Below are 23,832 nucleotides of genomic sequence, written 5' to 3'. Positions count from 1 at the left end.
TTCAATTGTCATCAGTGTCTATATTTGTGTAGTTGTATCATAGATTAAAGAGGTGATGTTAGATTGGTTCTTAGAAACTGATTGTACATTTTAGGCATTCGACTGCATTTGAAATAGACAAAAATATTTTTATATTGGATATGATAAAATAGTATTTTAGTTGTGCTTTTTCTTTTTACAGCAATAAATTAATACAGACACTGGAGAGCTGCAGATACACTTACCAAGCATTCCTCCTATCACCAACCTTGGTACGTAGACAAGCCAATAGATTAAATGAGATTAGATCCTTATTTTTTCATGTATGTAGTCCTTTTTTATAACAATTAATTTCAGTGGTTAATTGAATATTTTATATTTTATTTTGTAAGATGACATTCTGATATAAACAAAAGAATAGTTGCTACACTGACAGATCAGTTAGGTTATCTCATTAACTCTGATTGATTAAGAAATTTAGGGATGTACGGCTCCTGATTTTATGACTATTAATATAAATGGTTGGGAAATCATGCAGCCACACATAGCCGAATTTCAAATGATACGCTCCTCAGTTGTCCTCAGCTCCTCCTTGCTTTTGCCCCGCTTAAATCAAACAGAACACCTTCCTGATCTGCAATACTATATATCTTGTGATGGATTTATCCACTGAGGCATTGGAGTGCCCTGTCTAAACATTGCTACTGCAAATTATATATATAATGTACAAAGAGACCATTTATTGTGATTGGTATTCTTTTTAATAAATAAATCCATTTTAATCTGGTGCAACTTTAGGTGTAGAAATATTTATCCAGTCCTCAAAAAATTAAAAACTAAATACAAGATATTTGACATTTATATTAATGCCATTACATATTTACAACTATTCTCTCTAAAAATTCTAATAATGTAGAGAATATTAAAAGATCCTGGCTTGTGTTTCTTGCTGACTTCACTACTATTGTTTTGGATAGGAGAATAATTGATGGCAGAGGCCCTACTTGACTGTTTCATATTTTAGGAAAAGACATGACACGTAGAAGTTTATGGGCTTAGAAGTTTAATTGCACTTCCCCCATTTTACAGGAATAAAATGGGTGCGTATGGGTCCAATATGGTGGACGGCGTGCTCACGTTTATTTCGTGCCGGTAGTGTGCTGCCTGCCATATTAGGTTGGGCTCCTCTAAGTGTCCTGAAAATATTAAAAACACTCATTATAATATTTAAATAAGGGACCTATGCTTATTGTAGGACCCTTTTGTGAAATTGATCTGCCCCAGAGCTTGACTGCCATGTGATTAACTCGCCCAGCAAATCACGCCGCTAACAGACGGCAAGAATCCTGCTGGAGCAGTATTTAAAGGGCTCATCCATACAGATTAATTGCTGATTTGCCTACTTAGGCTGCTGGTTAAGTTCTGGACCTGCTTTTTTGATGGTTTTCTGCATTTCACAACTGAATTCTGACTTCTCCTAGTAACCTTTTGCTGGTGCTGGACTGCCTTGAAAACCATTTTATTACAGTCATGGGTATTCTGTTCGATCTGTCTTTGGGGCTGGAGGATGAGTGGAGCAGTGAAGAAGATAGGCGAGAGCAGGAGCAGCTTGGAGAAGAGGAAGGAGGAGGGCATGGCACGGGAGGCCATACCCATAGTGGGTCTTCAGAGAGCACATCTCATCCGTCAACTTCACCCAGAAGCAATGTGTGAGGCATCTGCGCTTCACCAAGGAGGCCATCATTGACCTGTGTTGCCTGCTGCATCCACAACTGGAACTTTGAACCAGAGCATGGATGGCACTGCTTGTGGCTTTTGAGGCCTCCGTGGCTCTTAACTTTTATGCCATGGGCTCCTTCCAAGCTGCAGCTTATGACAGAAGCAACATCTCCCAGTTAGCTCTGCACCACAGGGAGGTCACCGAGGCTCGCTACATCAGGATGAACACCTACTTTACTTTCGCATTGGACAGAGCAAAGCCGGATGAGAGTGAGATCACTTGGCTTTTCCCATATTGCAGTCCAAGATGCCATCGACTTCACCTACATTACCTTGTATAATCCCCATCATGATTCTGTGATCTTTCTCAGCAGAAAGAAATTCTACTCCCTCTGTGTCCAGCTTGTTTTTGTGCAAGTGTCCACCCGGTTTCCTGGCATCGGTCACGATTTATTCATCCTGCGCCAGTACTCTACTGCTTTTATTCCAACCAGGCCATCAGATCACTACTGGGAGACAAGGGCCATCCCCTTCATGGCTCGTAACTCCTGTCAGGAACCCGGGCACAGCTTCTGCTGCCTGGACCATTCAGGAGGAGCTTTGCAGTAGATCCATGACCATGGGCCCAAGTTTCCACATGATTTGCACCTGATTTTTAGGAGCAACTGGTGGAGAACGGACTATCTTAGAAATCGCAATTCTCCACATTTTTTTTTCTGCAGTTCTAGTCAGGTAGAACAGTTCTACTTTGGAACAGAATTTTTTCTTCAAAAGGGGGCGTGTCCAGCCACTGACGCCTGATTTCAAAGTTTCCACAGTGAGAACGTACTCCAAACTAAAGTAGAATGGAGCAAGTGAAGATTTTTGTAGAACTGAAAAAACCTTGTCTACACATTAAAAAATCAGGCGCAGGTTACAAATTAGGCGTCCAGAACGAGGTGGGGGGGGGGGAAGGGAACTCATTAAATTCTACAATCAATCCTTATTTATACTTCTACAAATACTATACAAATAAATCCAACCTGAATAAACATTTATAAGCAAAGAAAAGATTAAATAAACCATCTTCCTACCTGTGTGAAAGTGCTTCAGGCACAGAGAATGCTGCAGTCAGCCTGAGGCCCCCGTTCTTCCCGCGGGGGGGAGGGGGTAGGAGGCGCCCGTTCTTTCCTGCGGGGGGGGGGGGGGGGAGGCACCTGTTCTTCCCGCGGGGGGGGTAGGAGGCGCCTGTTCTTCCCGCGGGGGGGGGGGGAAGGAGAGGAGGCGCCCGTTCTTTCTCGCGGGGGGGTGGGGGGAAGGAGACAGTGAGAAGGCTGCAAGTGCTGATGTGCTGATGGCAATGTGCTTTTATTAAAAAAATGTTCAAAAATTAAACAGCTACAAAGAACTACAAAAATGGCCGAGTGCCAATGTTTTTTTCACACTGAGCATGCGCGAACGCTCCAACGCGCACGCGCAGCGTTGCCGGCAGCAAAAAAACTAATTTAAATAGTACCCGCCCCCTCCCACTTACAAAATCGGCGTGAGTGTAGGCTCCGCCCCCCTGGGCGCCGCGCCAGGCAGACAAGGAGCTGCAGAACGCTCCAGAATGGCGATTTTTTTTTTTTAGGAGCCATTTTGGGCGCGGAAAACGGGCGCCCAGCTCGGAGAGGCGCCCGTTTTTTATCGGGTGGAAACTTGGGCCCCATGTTTCTAGAGTTGTGCTGAATGCGGCACAACTTTTCACGACTGAGGGATGGCCTTTACTACCACCTGGGCAGCAAGAAGTGGAGATGGAGGAAGAGCAACATGAAGAGGAGGCCGAGCATGAGCAGCATCATCACCAGTGATAGCTGCCAGAGCTTTTAGAGAGCAACTCAGCCAAGAGCACTTCACGTGAACCATCCTTTCCATTCCCACTACACCAGCAATCCTGTAATTTTTATCACCACCGTCGTTACTACCACCTTCCAATTACTTTCATTTAGTCCAGCTTTATGGGTCTTGCCCTCACTTTACTACAAATATTAACACCAACACCAAATCCAGGAAAACCAATAATCCCAGTATCTCAATTCCATATGTGTATAATAGTTAACAGGAATAATTAAGAATCATTCCTATGCAACCACATATTGCCTGACTTCTTTGCTTGTTCACCTATCCTAGTGCTCCTACAAGGTGTATCCTTAGTGGCTACAGCTTGGGAGGTGAAAGGCTGCCGAGCTTCCACTGAGAACACTTCATATGGCTGTGAAGGCTGACCTCAAGCAGATTTGGGCCTTGAGACGATGTAGAATCCCTCGTCAATATTGGCACCAGAGCTAAATTGGCAGTCATCTCAGTTTCCATGGCAGCGGTCTGAGTTGTTGTGGAAGCTGTCAGCACAGGCTGCATCATGGTGTGCGCCACAGTCGAGTTCATGGAGCTAACCATTCACTCTATGTCTGACAGAATGGTCTCCATGCTGTACACGAAGCTTCGATACTAGTTGGAGCTGGAATTGTCCATGCTCGGAGCCATTGTACTCGAGCTCACTGGCAGGCTGCTCAGTGTACCTAACATTTCCTGGTGTATGCCTACCACTGGTCTTTGGTAGACTGGGCTCTCAAAGTCAAGCTCTGAGTCCCCTGCAGCAGAGCTCGTGTGTGATCTAACCCTCTGGTGAGCGTCTGTCTGTCTGTGTGTCCGTCTGTCCGTCCCGTCCATCCTGTCCATCCAAATAAAAGTGAGTGACCTCCTTTGGGCTAAGAAATAGGACCCATGAGTTAATTTAGATAGCACAGCACTGTACCTGCGGCAGGAATTTTGCCGGTGAAGAGAGGGCATGTTCAGAGGCGGGTTCACTGTCGAAATAGAAAAGATTGACAGCGGGACGGCAGCCCGCTGTCAACCCACCTCCACGCTAATCTCCCAAGTGCTGGGTCTGTCTGCACTTAACAGACCCGACACCAAGCAGCGGGTGAGGCAGTTGACATCATTAACAGCTTGTTAAAAGATACTTAACAGCATTTTACCATCTCCTTGCCATTTTTCCAGCTTTTTAATGAGGCTTACGGTGCACGGGTATCTCGTCGGCTAAGTAGGTCGGATTTTCAATGAGTATACATTCTTCTGAATAGTTGACAGCTGCAAAAGTGGTATAAAAGCTACCATTTCACAGCTGCTCACTTTCCAATCTTAGAAGCTGGAGCATTCAGGATTTGGAATACACTTTTGAGCTTTATGCAGGTTGGAAATGTTTGCAGTAAATTCTCTCTCCACTGTCACCTCCTTGGAGCAACCTATCTCACCTTTGACAGATCGCTTCTATCATCGCAACTTCAGCTGCCATCTATTCCATCAGCATTGGTGCCCTTAGAAAAAATCTCACCTTGGCCCTCAGAATGCCACCATGATCAACCCCAACACCAGCATCACCAGGCACACGAGCAGCACCAACAATAACCTTCTCCGCAATTACCTGATGCTTCACAGGACACAGAGCATCATCACCTGATACTGCACAGGGCATTGGTACCTGACCACATTACTGCCCGGAAGGCTAGGGATGGCCTCGCCATGGCCAGATTTACTTCAACTTATGCTGTACACCTTGGCTGCCACATGATGTGCCAGGTTGGCACCACCCTACACCAACACCATAAGGCATCCCTGCAGTGCCCCAGCCATTCCTTTCATACACATCACCATTGCGGGGGGTACCGTTATGTCTCATCATTCAATGCAACTCACTAAGCCACTTCCAAAGGTGCACACAAATTTGTCCAAGATGTCAAAGTGTTGAAAATAAAGATTTCAATGTTTGACAACACATTACAGAAATTTTACTTGAACATTGGCTAAAAGACCCAAGTGCCTACCCTTATGTTGTTAGTTGGTATAGGATGAGTGTGATGGTGGCTAGTGAGATGAGGAATTGACAATATAGATAGAGAGAGAGGAATGGGTGGAGGTGCAAGGTATTTTGGTGTGAGTAAGGATGTGCAGAGTCGGGTAGGGAAGTCAGAGTGATGGGGATGTGATGAATGGCACAGCAGTATGAGGTGAGTGTGGTTTTGCAGTAATGTTTCGTGATCTACTGAGATCATGGAAAGGTTTGCGCCGCTGCAGCCAGCTCCTTCTGATGACATCCTTGCTTGTGGCCTTCTGTGCAGTGCTTGTCAGTGTTTGCAGCACCTCAGTGCTGTAGAACACTGACAGCACAGCTGTCAAAATCAATTTGGTCATGGTCCCTTTAAGGAAACCGGCTGATGATGTGTCATCAAATGATGTCATCAGACCCACCTCCTTTTAATTGGCTGGGAACCTTGCTGGATGGGCTTAAAACCCCATCAAGGTAAAATTACTTGTGGAGAGCAGGCTGTAGCCAGGAGCGGTCCGAAACCTCCCGAAAGGCCCCAGACTCGCCACGGTTGGTGAAATCGACACCTACAAGTTTACTGTTAATTAACAATGAAAGTTGCTCTCTTGTGGCATACTTCCTAAATGTGCTCCCCACTGTGATTCTGTGTCTTACAGAGCAGGTTTGAGCCGCATTCAATAGTGAGTTAGCTAATTACTGCCAGCCTGCCTGCTGGGGCGATACAATTGGTCACATCATCCCTAGATTATGATGGGGAAAATTCTGATTCTGATTGCTATCCAGTGATCTGTGGTAGGAAGTGCAGGTGGAAACAGGATTGGTTTTGACCAAATAGTCTGCTGACATTTACTGTCAGGACTAACATAGGAAGACTGGTCATTTGAATAAGGTACCAAAGGACTACCAAAATTCATTGGGAACCATTGCCAAACATGAGTTTCCATTTTCAGGGGAGGGGAGAAGAAAATTCGGAGTGGGATAGGGATGATAAGATATGAATATGGCTCATGAATAGTGGATATTAATCAGAATTAATTAAAAGTTTAAAAAACAATTGTTAATAACTATTAGAAAATTAGAATTTTCATTTATTTTTTCTTACTCCCTCCACTGTTAATATGTGAGCCATCAATGTACATTTCTTAAGACTTGATTTGTGTTTATTTGATATATGATTTAATTCTACTGTTCTAAATTCTAATTGCTTCTGAATTTTAACGATGCGAACAAATATTTGTGCACTAGTTGGGCATACCAAACTCAAGACTGCGTTATTTTCTTCTGGCAAAGCACCAACCTGATACTTTCTGCTTCCAAACTTTTCATCAGGTAGGTTTTAATTTTATTGTATTATGAGTATATATGATAAAGGATAGAGAAAAAACAGCTCTCATTGCTGTTTGTGGGACCTTGCTGTGTGCAATTTGGCTGCCATAGTTCCCTAGAATACAATAGTGACTGCATTTCAAAATGTACTTTATTCACTTGTTGCAGCATGGAATATTTTGCCATGTGGAGAGTTGAAGTGGAGACCATTGCATCTTTTAAGAGAAAATTCGATACAAGGCTATGGTGAGAACGTAGGGCAATAGAATGAGTTTTCTGTTGCTTTACCAAAATACCCAGTAATGATATGATGGGGCGAATGTTGTCCTTCTGTACTGTAAACTTTAATGAATCTATATCCTGTGAATTGTTTGAACATCCCAGTCTAGGCTCTCTGTATAATCGCCAACCAAATATATATCTAGATTTTTTGAATGTTAATTGACACAGCATCAACTGCTTTTGCTGGGAATCTGTTCCACATATCTACTATTCTAGGGGGAATGGTAATTCTTATAAGCATGAGTCTAGCTTGACTCCATCACCAATTTTTATAGTGCTTTGGTGCACTCCTAATCCTATATAGCAGCCGAACATATGAAAATTATTCAATTATCTAGTGTAGATGTAGTGGTCTACTTCATTTGTTGAACTCCATATGCAAAGCTCCCTTTTGACCTAACCCCAGTTTCATTTTGATTTGGTGTGACTTGTAGATGCTTTTGATTACTGTAATATTTGGTATCTCAATCCAATGCTGTTTCTCTGGGCAAAGATCAAAGGATCCAGCCTAGAAGAAGCTGTTGTACATAACAAAAGATCACATGACGAAGCATGATTTCTTAAAGTAATTATACAAGCTGATTTTCATGAGATAAATCTTATTTGTTTATTTTAAATAATCTGGAGGACCTTTGCTACAGTAGACATTTCTCTGCATGTTATCCTTGCATTGAGGCACACTAAATGTATAAATTTGAAAAAAGGACTTTGACCATATTCTTCCAATGCAAATCTCCTTCTTGATAAATAATTTAATATCGTATGCATGTGAACTGTTCAAGATTGTTTAACATTTTTTGAAAGAGAAGTAATTTATTCTTTTTACATTTTCTGTTGCAAATGATTTTGTAGTGCTAACCACTGTGACACTGCTAACATTTTTATCTACAATTTCAGATACTAGAACATTTCCCAGACCGTGACAGTACGGATTTGAGACCAACAGAGGCTTCTAGTTTTAATCAGACGTTATCCACTGATGGTAACAAAAACAAACAGAATAACTCTGAATCTTGTGCTGATAGTTGTAAAAGCCAAGCAAATATGACTCTGCTTTACAAATTAGAGACATCCAAACACCTGAAACAGAAGCAAAACCAGAACAATAATTTATCAATGCAGATGATCCAAGAATTCTTGGAGGAGGGATTGCAGGATCCGAGCCCATACTTCATACCCCCAAAGTCCTTACTGCGTTATGCTTTGATACTGGACATCGTTGGACAGACTTGCAGAAGATCGGTGTGTTTCACTAAAGGGTAGGCCACTTTTATTACATCAAGAAACTGATGTTTTAGTGTTCAAAATTAAGTATTCTTTTTAGTCAGAACATTTTCAAGCAAGGCTGCTGAGTGGATATATTTGAATTATATCTTCCTCATTGCTCTGATATGAATGAATCCCATGCAGATCATTTTACCATAATTTAAATTATTGGGCAATTTTATCTATTGCACCCTGTGGGTCAGTGTTAATTTTATTCACCCCTGATAAAATATGAATTACATGATTCATGCAAACTTCCAGTAATTTTTCATTAACATGGCATTGTTATATGAACATGTTGGGATGATATTGCTTCACATGGCATGTATAATGAACTATTTATCTCACTTAGGAATCAAATTGATTTAAAATTAGCCAATCAATCACCTGTGGTATTGCTCACAGGAAGTTAAGACCAAGAGTAATCTTGGGGTTAGAGAACAAGGAATAATTAGACTGATCCAACAGATGTAATTGAGCTCTTATGTTAAAGTTTATTCATTCTATGCTTATTTTTGTATTTCCATGATAAATTTCTATGTCCATATTTGTAATGGAAACTGTCTTGCCAACTTGCCATGCTGCAATTATACCCTCAACACTTATAGTTTTCATACAGGCTCCAAGGGAATATTCTCCCCATCTGCTAATTTCAACCTGCATTTTTGCATCTGTTCATGCTTAGCCCTGATTTGATCCCAAGAAAACTCAGATCGTGATCGTTATTATTCTTTCCCCAGATGTTGTCATCTTGAAGTTTGTTCTTGATGCTCACCAACCATTGCGCAGATGGCCAAGAGAAAAAAATATAAGTGGAGTCTTTCACTCCTGTCAACTCCAGAAACATTACTGTCATTCATGATGAGGGTTTTCCTCAGTGAATTAGTTAATTTGGAGTTCTAAAATCAGAAGATTCTATTTCCAGCAGACAAAATAAATTATATTTTTCTGAATGAATGTCTTCACTTGATTCCTCACTAACTTTGGACTGTTAAAACATCCTCTAATGTCTCAACCGTGAAGGGCCTTCTGCCAGCCATTGAACCATCCTTTTTGCCTTTTTGGATTTTACCCAGTTATCCTTTTTTGTGGAAAGCCCAAGAGGCCAGAATTGGAGGAACACAGAATTTGTGGTGGGTCATTGGGCTGGAGGAGGTTACAGAGATAGGGAAGGGCAGGGCCATGGAGAAATTTGAAGACAAATTTGAGAATTTTAAATTTGAGACGTTGCTGGACCGTGAGCCAGTGTAGGTCAGCAAGCAGGGGGTGATGGGTGAACGGGACTTGGTGCATTAGGAAATGGACAGCAGAGTTTTGATTGAGCTCAGATTTACGCAGGGTGGAAGATGGGAGGCCAGCCAAATCATTCCTTTTATCTGAATATTCCTATAAAGTAAATATCATCAAATACCTGTGCAGAGATACCAATTTTGGAATTCATTCAAAACAGTTTCCTACAACAATATGTCATGGAACCAACCAGGGAACAGGCTATTTTAAATCTTGTAGTGCTTAATGAGACAGGATTAATTAGTAATCTCGTAATAAAGGATCCTCTGGGGAAAAGTGATTATAATATGTTAGAATTTCACATTGAGTTTGAAAGTGAAATACTTAAATCCGAAATGGGAGTTTTCAAATTAAATAAAGCCAATTACATGGGTATGAGGAGCGAGTTGGCTAAGGTAAATTGGGAAATTAGATTAAAAGGTATAATGGTAGATAAGCAGTGGCAAACATTTCAAAAAATATTCTCAACGAATATACATTCCATTGAGAAATAAAAACTCCATGGGAAAAGTGATCCATCCGTGGCTAACTAAAGAAGTTAAGGATAGTATTAGGTTAAACGAAGAGGCTTTATAATGTTGCAAAGAATAGTAGTAAGCCTGAAGATTGGGAGAGCTTTAGAAACCAGCAAAGGATGACCAAACAATTTATTAAAAGGGAGGAAATAGAATGAGAGTAAACTAGCAAGAAATATCAAGACAGATTGTAAGAGATTCTACAAGTGTGCAAAAAGGAAGAGAGTAGCAAAAGTAAGCGTTGGTCCCTTAGAGGCTGAGACAGGTGTAACTATAATGGGGAATAAGAAAATAGCAGAGACTTTAAACAAATATTTTGTATCTGTCTTCACAGTGGAAGACACAAAAAGCATACCAAACGTAGTGGGGAATCAAAGGGCTAATAGAGTGAGGAACTTAAACTAGTTAATATCAGTAGAGAAAAAGTACTTGAGAAACTAATAGAACTAAAAGCGACAAATCCCCTGGACCTGATGGTCTACATCCTACGATTCTAAAAGAGATGGCTGCAGAGATAGTGGATGCAGTGGTTGTTATCTTCCAAAATTCCCTAGATTCTAGAATGGTCCCAGCGGATTGGAAGGTAGCAAATGTAATCCCGTTATTCAAGAAAGGAGGGAGAGAGAAAACTGGGAACTACAGGCCAGTTAGCCTGACATTAGCCATCAGGAAAAATGCTGGAATCCATTATTAAGGAAGTGGTAATGGCACTTAGAAAATCATAATATGATTAGGCAGAGTCAACATGATTTTATGAAAAGGAATCATGTTTAACAAATTTATTAGAGTTTTTTGAGAATGCAACAATCGGGGTAAATAAAGGGGAGCCAGTGGATGTAGTATATTTGGTTTTCCAAAAGACATTTAATAAGGTGCCACATAAAAGGTTGCTATGCACGATAAGGGCACATGAGGTTGTGGGTAATATATTAGCATGGATAGAGGATTGATTAACTAACAGAAAACATAATAGGGATAAATGGGTCAATTCCAGTTAGCAGGCTGTAACTAATGGGGTGCCACAACTGTCAGTGCTTGGGCCTCAGCTTTTTACAATCTATTTTAATGATTTGGATGAAGGGAAACGAGTGCTGTGTATCCAAGTTTGCTGATGATACAAAGTTAGTGGGAAAGTAAGCTGTGAGGAGGACACAAAGAGGCTGCAAAGGGATATAGGCAGGTTACGTGAGTGGACAGTAAGGTGGTAGATGGCGTATAATGTGGGAAAATGTGAGGTTATTCACTTTGGTAGGAAGAATAGAAAATAATTATATTTTTTAAATGTGAGAAACTATTAAATGTTGGTGTTCAAAGAGATTTTGGTGTCCTCATACAGGAAACACAGAAAGTTAGCCTGCAGGTACAGCAAACAGTTGGGAAAGCAAATGTCATGTTGGCCTTTATTGCAAGGGGTTGGAGTAAGGAAATCTTACTACAATTGTACAAGGCTTTGGTGAGACCACACCTGGAGTACTCTGCAGAGTTTTGCTTTCCTTATCTGAGGAAGGACTTACTTACCTTAGAGGCAATGCAACAAAGGTTCACTAGATTGATTCCTGGGTTAAGAGTGTTGTCCTATGAGGAGACATTTAGATTGGGCCTATACTCTCTGGAGTTTAGAAGAATGAGAGGTGATCTCATTGAAACATATACGATTCTGAGGTGGATTGACAGGTGCTGAGAAGTTGTTTCCCCTAGCTGGAGAGTCTAGAACTAGGGGCAAAGACTTAGGATAAGGGGTCAGCCATTTAAGTCTGCGATCAGGAGGAACTTCTTCACTCAGTGGGTTGTGAATCCTTGGAATTCTCTACCCCAAAGGGCTGTGGATGGTGAGTCATTGTATATTTAAGGCTGAGATAGATAGCGTTTTGGACTCTGGGGGAATCAAGGGATATAGAGATTGGGTGGGAAAGTGAAGTTGAGGTCAAAGATCAACCATGATCTTATTGAATGGCAGAGCAGGCCCGAGAGGCTGTATGGCCCACCCCTCCTAGTTCTAATGTTCTTATTTTAGATTGCTGATTCTCTAATGCACCAGTTATGCTTAGGAACTGGTATGTATTAAACTTGCCATCAAATTAGCAAAGGGATGGCTAGTTATACTGACTACAGATTACCATGTTCTAAACAATAAGCAAGAATTAGTGGCTTATTAGCAAAATTATTGATTTGGTTGCATGTTTGAAATATGGAGTAGCCCTGATATTTTTAGAAAATATGCTTCTACATGATTATGCTATATTACTTAAGCAACAGCTATGACATTTCCTGGCATATGTAATTTTTTTTTACAGTCAGGTGCTAACTTTTTGGAAGTTCACTCTTTGTTGCGATAAGTAATTAGTTCTGATTTCTGATACAGATATGGCCATTATGTTGAAGGAACAGGTTCAGTGTTGAAGACTGCATCAGATGTGGAGGTATGTTATCTTTTGGAGCTTGAAGTGGTAATTGACTTTTTTTAAACCGTAGAAGGAATCTCCCAAGTTAAAGCTATTTGAGTTGCTAGACCATGTGTAATGTGACTATTGAGATGCTCAATAGTAATTAATTGATGATATAAAATCTTATCAGACACCAAACGAATTTCCATTAAATGATTTGAGTACTCTCTTTATATAAAGAGCTTTCGATAGTAATGCCATTTTTGTTTGCTAACTAATCTGAATTCAATCTCTTAACAAACTTTTTGCACATCTGTTTAGGCTGTCAAACATTTTCATTATTCCATTTTTGAACCAAATAATTGGAAAAAATAACATTGATACATTTGATAGAGAAGTAGATGTTGTGTATATTGATTTCCAGAAAGTGTTTGATAAGAGATTTATTAGTAAAATATCAGATGTGTGGTATAAGAGGAAATGCAGCAGTATGGATAGACATTTGGTTGGTGGAGAGGAAACAGTTAGAGTATATGGGTATTGCTGGAACTGGAGAAAGGTTAGAAGTGATGTACCTACCGGGTCAGTACTGTGTCCATTTTTAGTTTCAGTATATATATATATGATTTGGACTAACAGGAAAAAAGAAATGATGGCATAGGAAAGTGCATTCATTTGGCAAATGTAGAAAGAGATTGTAGGGAAAGACAAACAAATCAACAGACAATGTACAAGGCACAAATAGACTGCAGGAAACACACACAAAGCAGACTAGGAAGACGCCACAATCCAGAGACATCAGTATAAAAATCAGGGGCATGGTAGACATACATTCAGAAATACATCTGGATAACATGGACAGAGAAATAAATCACAGTGACACAGAAATCTATGGACACTCAGACAGAAACACTAAAAGAGAAAGACAACAAAAGAGGGAAAGAGACAATGATCAGGGACATTCACACAACAGAAATAAAACAAAGATTTCTGAGACAAAGTACCTATCTTTGAACAGAGACACAGAGCTTACAACCACACGATGCGGAAGACACAAACATCAGCTCAACAATGGATTCACAGTGAAAAAACCCTCAGGCGAACCACTATCTTGCCCCTGCACACCTGATCTAATTATCTTCTTCTCCCTAACTCTACTTCATCTGAACACTACACTTGGTCATGACTCTCTGTGAGCAATGCCACAGGAGATAGACTAATCTTCTCAGAAGTTGAACCAGTTCCAGCTTTCCTGTGGTTAAATCTCTCATGAGCGTACATGTACGAAGAACGACTTGGAAAATCTGGGGCTTTTTTGTTAGAACAATGCAGATTGTTGAGAAATATGGTGGAAGTGTTTAAAATTATGAAAGGTTAGGACAGAGTAGACATATCCCAGTAGTTGGGGGGGTCTATAATGAGGAGCGATTAATACACCATTAAATGTATGACAGGAAGAAAAATGATTTGCGCGTTGTGAGGCTGTGGAATTCACTTCCAGGTGGTTTGAAGCAGAACTATGTCATCATTCAAGATTAGATTGGATGGCTAGATGAAGAAAGGCGATGCAAGAACAGAGAATTTGAGAGTGTTTTGGGGTAAAGAGAGGTGGTGATGATGGCCATTTTGAAAGGCAGCGAACCATTTGCAATATCAGCTAGCATGGGGGCCAAGAAAGGGAGGTTGGTTGATCTGCAGTTTAGTGACAATGGGGTCAAGGGCGCAGGAGGTGAGCTCAATTAATAAGAACATAAGAAATCGGAGCAAGAGTCGGCCATTTGGCCCCTCAAGCCTGCTCCGCCATTCAATAAGATCATGGCTGATCAGATCCTGGCCTCAATTCCACTTCCCTGCCTGCGCCCCATAACCCTTGACTCCCATATCATTCAAAAATCTGTCTATCTCCACCTTAACTATATTTCAAGACCCAGCCTCCACAGCTCTCTGGCGTAGAGAATTCCAAAGATTCATGACCCTCTAAAAGAAGAAATTCCACCTCATTTTGATTTTAAATGGGCGACCCCTTATTCTGAAACGATGCCCCTTAGTTCTAGATTCCCCCATGAGGGGAAACATCCTCTCTGCATCTACCCTGTCAAGGCCCCTCAGAATCTTATATGTTTCAATAAGATCACCTCTTATTTTTCTAAACTCAAATGAGTAAAAGCCCAACCTGTTAAATCTTTCTTCATATGACAACCCCTTCATCTCAGGAATCAACCTCATGAACCTTCTCTGAACTGCCTCCAATGCAAGTATATCCTTCCTTAAATAAGAAGACCAAAACTGTACGCAGTACTCTAGGTATAGTCTTACCAACGGCCTGTACAGTTGGAGAAGGACTTCCCTACTTTTATACTCCATCCCCTTTTCAATAAAGGCCAGCATTTAATTTCCCTTCCTGATTACTTGCTGTACCTGCATGCTAACCTTTTGCGTTTCATGCACAAGAACCCCCAGATCCCTCTGTACTACAGCATTTTGTAATCACTCCCCATTTCAATAATAATCTGCTTTTTATTTTTCCTACCAAAGTGGATAACCTCACATTTTCCCACATTATAGTCCATCTGCCAAATTTTTGCTCACTCACTGAGCCTATCTATATCCCTTTGTAGATTCTCTGCGTCCTCCTCACAACTTGCTTTCCCACCTATCTTTGTATCATCAGCAAATTTGGCTATGTTACACTCGATCCCTTCATCTAAGTCATTAATATAAATTGTAAATAGTTGAGGCACCAGCAGTGGTCCCTGTGGTACCCCACTAGTTACAGTTCGCCAACCGGAAAATGATCCATTTATCCTGACTCTCTGTTTTCTGTTAGTCAATTAGGGCATGGAAGGAGATGGAAAAGTAATTGGAGAGAGATGCGTTTTCAGGGCTAGGCTATGGGGTTCCTGGGGGTAGGTTTGCCTCGGTGAAAGGAAAGAAGCAGCTGAACAGATGTTCTCTCTCTTGGTGATAAAGAAATCAATGAGCTCTTTGCACTTATTAGATGAGTGAATGAGGGAGAGGGGCAGGGGGAAAGGGTTTAATGAGATGGTTTGTAGTGGAGAAAAGAAGTTAGAGGTTATCATTTGTTTCCAGGTTGACCCTAAAGTAGTGGGTGGTTTTGGCAAAGGAGAGAGGCCCAATCAAGCATGATGTGGCCCATCCAGATCTGGTGATGGATGGTTAGCTGGTTGTGTGCCAGATACAACTAGCCTTCACCCTTTAAACTTAACTGTGCTAAGATGGGAGACATACACGGGATACAATGAGAATGGGGCATCAAAGATTGAGATAAGAGAGTGGTTGAGCAAATTGACAGTTTGAGAGGTATCGTAGGAACATAGGGCCAAAGGCGAGGCATTAAATATCAGAAATGTGGAGTACTTTAGGAACACTGAGTTATATTTGGATTTTAATGTGTCGGGAACTTGTTGTAAGTAAGTGTAATTAGAAAACTGCTATTGCAGTTCTAATATGAATTAATCCACAGCAGGTTAAAGAATGTCACCACACATATTTGGCAGTCAATACCAATGTCCCTGCTTGTTGTGCACGGTCTGTTTATTTCAGTGTGCGGTCCCTTCAAATTTCTGCGCATGCATGGTACTTCAAATGGAAATGCTTATGAGCAGCCTGCGCAGTACCTTGCAGTATAATGCACGGCTGCCCTGTATATATCTTTTTCACGGATCTCAAATATAATTCAACAATATTGTGACTTGCCTAAAAGTTTTTAACTGAACACCGTAATCCATGTCCAGATATTCAAATCAGTACCTGTAGTTCAAAGGGTGTCCTTTGGCCCAAATTTCCTTAGCACTCCCATATGGTAAAGACAAGAGGGAGTGGTCGTAGTCCACATTTGATCTGGAACCAGTGTGCTATCTAATAACAGGGTGCTGGAAGGTAGCACAAGTCAAAGAATCCTGCTGCAATGTTTAACCTTCTCTCAAATCAGCACCCACTTCGAGTGCAGCTCTCCACGAGGAACAACCAGTTGTTGAATTTCTGTTTGTGCGTTAAAATATACTTCAATAACGTTTGTTGCCAGTTTTTATGGATTGTTTTCAGGTTTATGGTCTCTTAAGCAACTCTAGATTTGAAGAAACTCATTTGTCTTTCAGTATTTAATTGTTTTGTTTTTGTTTTAACAGCTTGCCTTGGTCTTCCAGTCATTTCAGACATTATCAGAGGATGAAAAGTTGATCCAGCTGTCAAAATTAAAACTACGATATTTCACTCCTAGAGAAATAGCAAATCTCCATGGATTTCCTCCAGAATTTAGTAAGTGCACAATGAAATGTTCCTGAGTATTGTTATTTTGTGACTAGCGGGGTGCCGCAGGGCTCAGTCCTGGGACCCCAGCTATTTACAATATACATTAATGATTTAGATGAACGAATTGAATGTAATATCTCCAAGTTGCAGATGACACTAAGCTGGGTGGCAGTATGAGCTGTGAGGAGGACGCTAAGAGGCTGCAGGGTGACTTGGATAGGTTAGGTGAGTGGGCAAACGCATGGCAGATGCAGTATAATGTAGATAAATGTGAGGTTATCCACTTTGGTGGCAAAAACACGAAGGCAGAATATTATCTGAATGGAGGCAGATTAGGGAAAGGGGAGGTGCAACGAGACCTGGGTGTCATGGTACATCAGTCATTGAAAGTTGGCATGCAGGTACAGCAGGCGGTGAAGAAGTATGTTGGCCTTCATAGCTAGGGGATTTGAGTATAGGAACAGGGAGGTCTTACTACAGTTGTGCAAGACCTTGGTGAGGCCTCACCTGGAATATTGTGTTCAGTTTTGGTCTCCTAATCTGAGGAAGGACGTACTTGCTATTGAGGGAGTGCAGCGAAGGTTCTCCAAACTGATTCCTGGGATGGCAGGACTGACATATGAGGAGAGACTGGATCGACTGGGCCTGTATTCACTGGAGTTTAGAAGGATGAGCAGGGATCTCATAGAAACATGTAAAATTCTGACGGGACTGGACAGGTTAGATGCAGGAAGAATGTTCCCGATGTTGGGGAAGTCCAGAACCAGGGGACATAGTCTAAGGATAAGGGGTAAGCCATTTAGGACTGCGATGAGGAGAAACTTCTTCACTCAGAGAGTTGTTAACCTGTGGAATTCCCTACCGCAGAGAGTTGTTGATGCCAGTTCATTCGATATATTCAAGAGAGTGTTAGATATGGCCTTTACGGCTAAAGGGATCAAGGGGTATGGAGAGAAAGCAGGAAAGGGGTACTGAGGTGAATGATTAGCCATGATCTTAGTGAATGGTGGTGCTGGCTCGAAGGGCCGAATGGCCTACTCCTGCACCTATTTTCTATGTTTCTATGTGAAAGTGAGACTCCTTCTTGACAACTACTCTTAATTTTTTATGTGACTCTGCACATTGTTCACCTTTTTCAACTAGGAAGGCAAATGGGCAATCTGCTTCCTGTCTTGCCATTGCTGCTGCGGAGCCAGTTACTGGAGTGCACACAACAGTAACCCAAGGCTTTGATTTTTCTTCAACCTTTCTGTAGGCAAGCACCTGGCCTCCTCTTGACTCCGCACTGCAGTAGAATGGATATGATCTGTATAGTTGGAGTAAAGAGGATTGTAGATGTTTGCCTGCAACCGACTACTATGAGATGCGACATATTGACATAAAGGGTAATGCATGGATGTCCAAGCATTTTTTGCTGTCGGTGCATGCCATGGAGCCTTGGGGGCCACATATAAAGTTCAAGTCAGTTTTCCCATTATATATCTCAAGTTTTTGATACTAACAGGTTTAGCAGTATTGGCTCATTGGTTGATAACTCCCAAGATCAGCCCTTTTCAAACCACCCAGGCTCGTAAAATTGAAAATAGGACCAACCAGCAAATATGTAATGTCAGTACAAATCCAATTGAGTTGCCTGGGCTTGGAGGGGAGAGCATTGGATTTTCAGCATGTGGGAGCTGTATGTGACCTTACAACCACAGATATGTTTCGTAAAATAAATTTGTTTTCAATGCTGCTCATACTGGATAAGGGATAAGGCCAATAAAATGCCTGTCTTAGCTAATTTTAGCAAAAAGTAGATGTAAATGTAAAGTGCTGTTCAGTTTATAATTATCTTTACTTTTTTGTGAAGATTACCAAAGACAGGAATTTCTCTCCAAGGTTGTTTAATATAGTATATCAATTTAGTTATGTTAAAAATTGTGAATGCAACATTTAAAAATAATATGGTCTGGTGAAAATGTTTGAATCCTACTAAAAAGTTCTTAAAACATATTTTGTTTAAATTATCAATATGTTACCTGTCAAATAGATGAACATATTTCTAGGTACTCCATTGGTAGGACACAAGTTTTGTATCTGCAGCTTTCCACACATCACATTTCTGATGTCATCAGGTAGTAAATGCCTAGTGTGGACAAGTTAATTTCATCCGGGGCGAGACCATTGGTGCGTCACTTCAGCTGCTACCGTGCGATAGTGACAGTGCCTTTGCAGAAGGTCACTCTAAGCAAGGTAATGGAATGAAGAAAACCTACGACAGGAGAAGAAAGCAAAAAATACTTCAAAAATTTGATTCTTGGGGTGTGGGGGGGGGGGGGGAATTATATTTCCTTTTGGAATTACAAACCATACATGGTTTACCAAAATGTAGTTGTCTTTAGTTAATAAATTACTGTTTTCTAACAGAGTCGGCAGTCGTAAAAGTTAAAGAGTAACTGTTATGGGACTGACATGCACAATTGGTAGAATATTTTTATTTTAACCTGTGGAATTTGTACTTGAGTCCAATTTACAAATTGTGTTGGGGAAATTGATGGGATTGAAGGCCGATAAATCCCCAGGGCCTGATGGACTGCATCCCAGAGTACTTAAGGAGGTGGCCTTGAAAATAGCGGATGAATTGACAGTCATTTTCCAACATTCCATTGACTATCGAGTGGAGGGTAGCCAATGTAACCCCACTTTTTAAAAAAGGAGGGAGAGAGAAAACAGGGAATTATAGACCGGTCAGCCTGACCTCAGTTGTGGGTAAAATGATGGAATCAATTATTAAGGATGTCATAGCAGCGCATTTGGAAAGAGGTGACATGATAGGTCCAAGTCAGCATGGATTTGTGAAAGGGAAATCATGCTTGACAAATCTTCTGGAATTTTTTGAGGAAGTTTCCAGTAGGGAGAACCAGTTGATGTGGTGTATTTGGACTTTCAGAAGGCTTTCGACAAGGTCCCACACAAGAGATTAATGTGCAAAGTTAAAGCACATGGGATTGGGGGTAGTGTGCTGACATGGATTCAGAACTGGTTGTCAGACAGGAAGCAAAGAGTAGGAGTAAATGGGGGCTTTTCAGAATGGCAGGCAGTGACAAGGTTCTGTGCTGTGCTGGGGACCCAGCTGTTTACACTGTACATTAATGATTTAGACGAGGGGATTAAATGTAGTATCTCCAAATTTGCGGATGACACTAAGTTGGGTGGCAGTGTGAGCTGCGAGGAGGATGCTATGAGGCTGCAGAGTGACTTGGATAGGTTAGGTGAGTGGGCAAATGCATGGCAGATGAAGTATAATGTGGATAAATGTGAGGTTATCCACTTTGGTGGTAAAAACAGAGAGACAGACTATTATCTGAATGGTGACAGATTAGGAAAAGGGGAGGTGCAACGAGACCTGGGTGTCATGGTACATCAGTCATTGAAGGTTGGCATGCAGGTACAGCAGGCGGTTAAGAACATAAGAACATAAGAATTAGGAACAGGAGTAGGCCATCTAGCCCCTCGAGCCTGCTCCGCCATTCAATAAGATCATGGCTGATCTGGTCGTGGACTCAGCTCCACTTACCCGCCCTCTCCCCGTAACCCTTAATTCCCTTATTGGTTAAAAATCTATCTATCTTTGACTTGAAAACATTCAATGAGCTAGCCTCAACTGCTTCCTTGGGCAGAGAATTCCACAGATTCATAACCCTCTGGGAGAAGAAATTCCCTCTCAACTCGGTTTTAAATTGGCTCCTCCGTATTTTGAGGCTGTGCCCCCTAGTTCTAGTCTCCTCTACCAATGGAAACAACCTCTCTGCCTCTATCCTGTCTATCTCTTTCATGATTTTAAATGTTTCTATAAGATCACCCCTCATCCTTCTGAACTCCAAGGAGTAAAGACCCAGTCTACTCAATCTATCATCATAAGGTAACCCCCGCATTTCTGGAATCAGCCTAGTGAATCGTCTCTGTACCCCTTCCAAAGCTAGTATATCCTTCCTTAAGTAAGGTGACCAAAACTGCACGCAGTACTCCAGGTGCGGCCTTACCAATACCTTATACAGTTGCAGCAAGACCTCCCTGCTTTTGTACTCCATCCCTCTCGCAATGAAGGCCAACATTCCATCCTGCTGCACCTGCAAACTAACCTTTTGGGATTCATGCACAAGGACCCCCAGGTCCCTCTGCACCACAGCATGTTGTAATTTCTCCCCATTCAAATAATATTCCCTTTTACTGGTTTTTTTCCCCAAGGTGGATGACCTCACACTTTCCGACATTGTATTCCATCTGCCAAACCTTAGCCCATTCGCTTAACCAATTCCGATCTCCTTGCAGCCTCTCTGAGTCCTCTACACAACCCGCTTTCCCACTAATCTTAGTGTCATCTGCAAATTTTGTTGCACTACACTCTGTCCCCTCTTCTAGGTCGTCTATGTATATTGTAAACAGTTGTGGTCCCAGCACTGATCCCTGTGGCACACCACTAACCACTGATTTCCAACCAGAAAAGGACCCATTTATCCCGACTCTCTGCTTTCTGTTCGCCAGCCAATTCTCTATCCATGCTAATACATTTCCTCTGACTCCACGTACCTTTATCTTCTGCAGTAACCTTTTGTGTGGCATCTTATCGAATGCCTTTTGGAAATCTAAATACACCACATCCATCGGTACACCTCTATCCACCATGCTCGTTATATCCTCAAAGAATAAGAAAGCAAATGGCATGTTGGCCTTCATAGCGAGGGGATTTGAGTACAGGGGCAGGGAAGTGTTGCTACAGTTGTACAGGGCCTTGGTGAGGCCACACCTGGAGTATTGTGTACAGTTTTGGTCTCCTAACCTGAGGAAGGACATTCTTGCTATTGAGGGAGTGCAGCAAAGGTTCACCAGACTGATTCCCGGGATGGCGGGACTGACCTATCAAGAAAGACTAGATCAACTGGGCTTGTATTCACTGGAGTTCAGAAGAATGAGAGGGGACCTCATAGAAATGTTTAAAATTCTGACGGGTTTAGACAGGTTAGATGCAGGAAGAATGTTCCCAATGTTGGGGAAGTCCAGATCCAGGGGTCACAGTCTAAGGATAAGGGGTAAGCCATTTAGGACCGAGATGAGGAGAAACTTCTTCACCCAGAGAGTGGTGAACCTGTGGAATTCTCTACCACAGAAAGTTGTCGAGGCTAATTCACTAAATATATTCAAAAAGGAGTTAGATGAAGTCCTTACTACTAGGGGGATCAAGGGGTATGGCGAGAAAGCAGCAATGGGGTACTGAAGTTGCATGTTCAGCCATGAACTCATTGAATGGCAGTGCAGGCTAGAAGGGCCGAATGGCCTACTCCTGCACCTATTTTCTATGTTTCTATGTTTCTACATGGACAAATAAAGAATCTTTGTCAGCCATTGACCAAGCATGTAATTTTACTTTTGTGGCATTCTCAGTGGCTCAATACCATCTGTCTGCTATTTTCCATAATAAAGCTAATTCTGAATCTTCTTACTCAGGGAAATTTAAATAGAGTATTTAAGTTCTGGATATGACCTCTTTAGTTATAACCTGTTGGTTGTAATACTAATGGGTATGAGGGTTTTGTTTTGGCTCAGTGATTGGTATCTAATTTAAATAAATGAAAATTAAAAATATTTCAAGAATGATTGAATAACAATAAATGAACTGACGTGTTTTCTTGATGAGTTGAAAGATTAATAGACTTTATTCCCTTCATTTGTTCACTGTGTCCTATTTATTTGTCAATCAAAAATTCAGTCTGTCTTTCAGTTTTTGCTTATACTTAAAACATGTCCTAAATATGAAATAGGTAACTAAAGAAAGTCTGAGCCAATTTATCTTTGTTTATTTTTAATTTGACATGAAGATCCACATAAAGTCCATTTATTGTTCTTCAGTCATATCCAAGATTTTGATTTTAATTCAGATTATCTAATTCTTTAATTCAGATACCAAACACTGAGCTATGTGTGCTGTTAGGATTTAAATCTATAAAAGCATCTCAACCTACTATTTCTATGTTTCTATGTTTCTATAACACATTGATGTTGACCCAGTTAAAATATTCAAAGGTAAATTATATCATTTTCTAATTCAATGAAGAAAATGGTCAGATTCGGTCCTGAAATGCAACTGGGATTACAAAATAAGTTGGAAAAGAAGACTGTTCTTGCAGCGTCATGTTCTTAAAAGGGTGTTTTGCAATCCATTTTATTATCTTTTGCAAACACCAGTTGCAATTATGCAAGTAGTGTTGAACTGTATTATCATATATGATAAATACATCTCCTTGGGTCATCCTCCCCTCCAAAGAAAAAAGGTTTGCCAAACAATTTTTTTAATGATACTATGAACAAAAAGTTGGAGCTTGCCTCCACTCAAATCAAGGATACCATTTGGTCAGTCAGCTTTCAATTATTTCCACAGATGTGATGAAACACGTGTTCATGGTTTTACCAGAATGAAAATAAGTTAGTTTCTGAAACCTTCTACCTATCTTCAGTTTTGGAATTCTGAACCTCAAAGCTACTGTACTCCATAGAGAGTTTTTTCAGCAATATGTATCAGAAGTACTTCACCCACTAGCATTTACAAATAAAAACAGGACTTGTGTTTACTAATACAGTTGAACATTTATGAAGCATATCTTCACTTCTGTCATAAAATTTGGCTTGAAAGCTGCAGCTATTTGTAATCTGTCAAAAACAGCTACATCTTTCCGAAAGTCTTACCAAGCGGAAGGATTTCTGCTACTTGCTGTTTGTAGTGAAATCCTAAAGATGAGTATAAAGTGTAGCAAATGGGTGAAATCAAATGCTATCTGCCAAATGATGCTTTAAAATGTCTGGCTGTTTGATATGCTCTTAATTAGAAAAAGATAGCTGAACTTAATTAGTATAGATTATGGCCATATTACCCACTGCATCTCCACAGTAGTCGGAAAATCAGAAATGAAAGAAACTG

The 23,832-nt window shown here is 41.0% G+C and overlaps 1 protein-coding gene across 5 annotated transcripts in view; it reads left to right on the top strand.

Moving 5' to 3' along the window:
* trdmt1 (tRNA aspartic acid methyltransferase 1) overlaps positions 1 to 23,832 on the top strand; it is a 145,997-nt gene that overhangs the window by 107,871 nt on the left and 14,294 nt on the right. For 4 of the 5 annotated variants that reach the window (XR_011593259.1, XM_070880067.1, XM_070880070.1 and 1 more), the window contains 5 exons: positions 182 to 251; positions 6,788 to 6,871; positions 8,048 to 8,409; positions 12,584 to 12,641; positions 16,754 to 16,883. Coding sequence is in view for 4 of the 5 variants with exons in the window: in XM_070880067.1 (XP_070736168.1) it covers positions 182 to 251; positions 6,788 to 6,871; positions 8,048 to 8,409; positions 12,584 to 12,641; positions 16,754 to 16,883 (704 nt within the window). In the remaining variant the exon portion in view is untranslated. The remainder of the gene's footprint in view (positions 1 to 181; positions 252 to 6,787; positions 6,872 to 8,047; positions 8,410 to 12,583; positions 12,642 to 16,753; positions 16,884 to 23,832) is intronic. The other variant, XM_070880068.1, reaches the window with a different exon arrangement.

Source organism: Pristiophorus japonicus, chromosome 5 (assembly GCF_044704955.1).
Source record: "Pristiophorus japonicus isolate sPriJap1 chromosome 5, sPriJap1.hap1, whole genome shotgun sequence".
Classification (NCBI taxonomy): domain Eukaryota; kingdom Metazoa; phylum Chordata; class Chondrichthyes; family Pristiophoridae; genus Pristiophorus; species Pristiophorus japonicus.
This window is presented reverse-complemented; position numbering and strand designations above follow the sequence as displayed.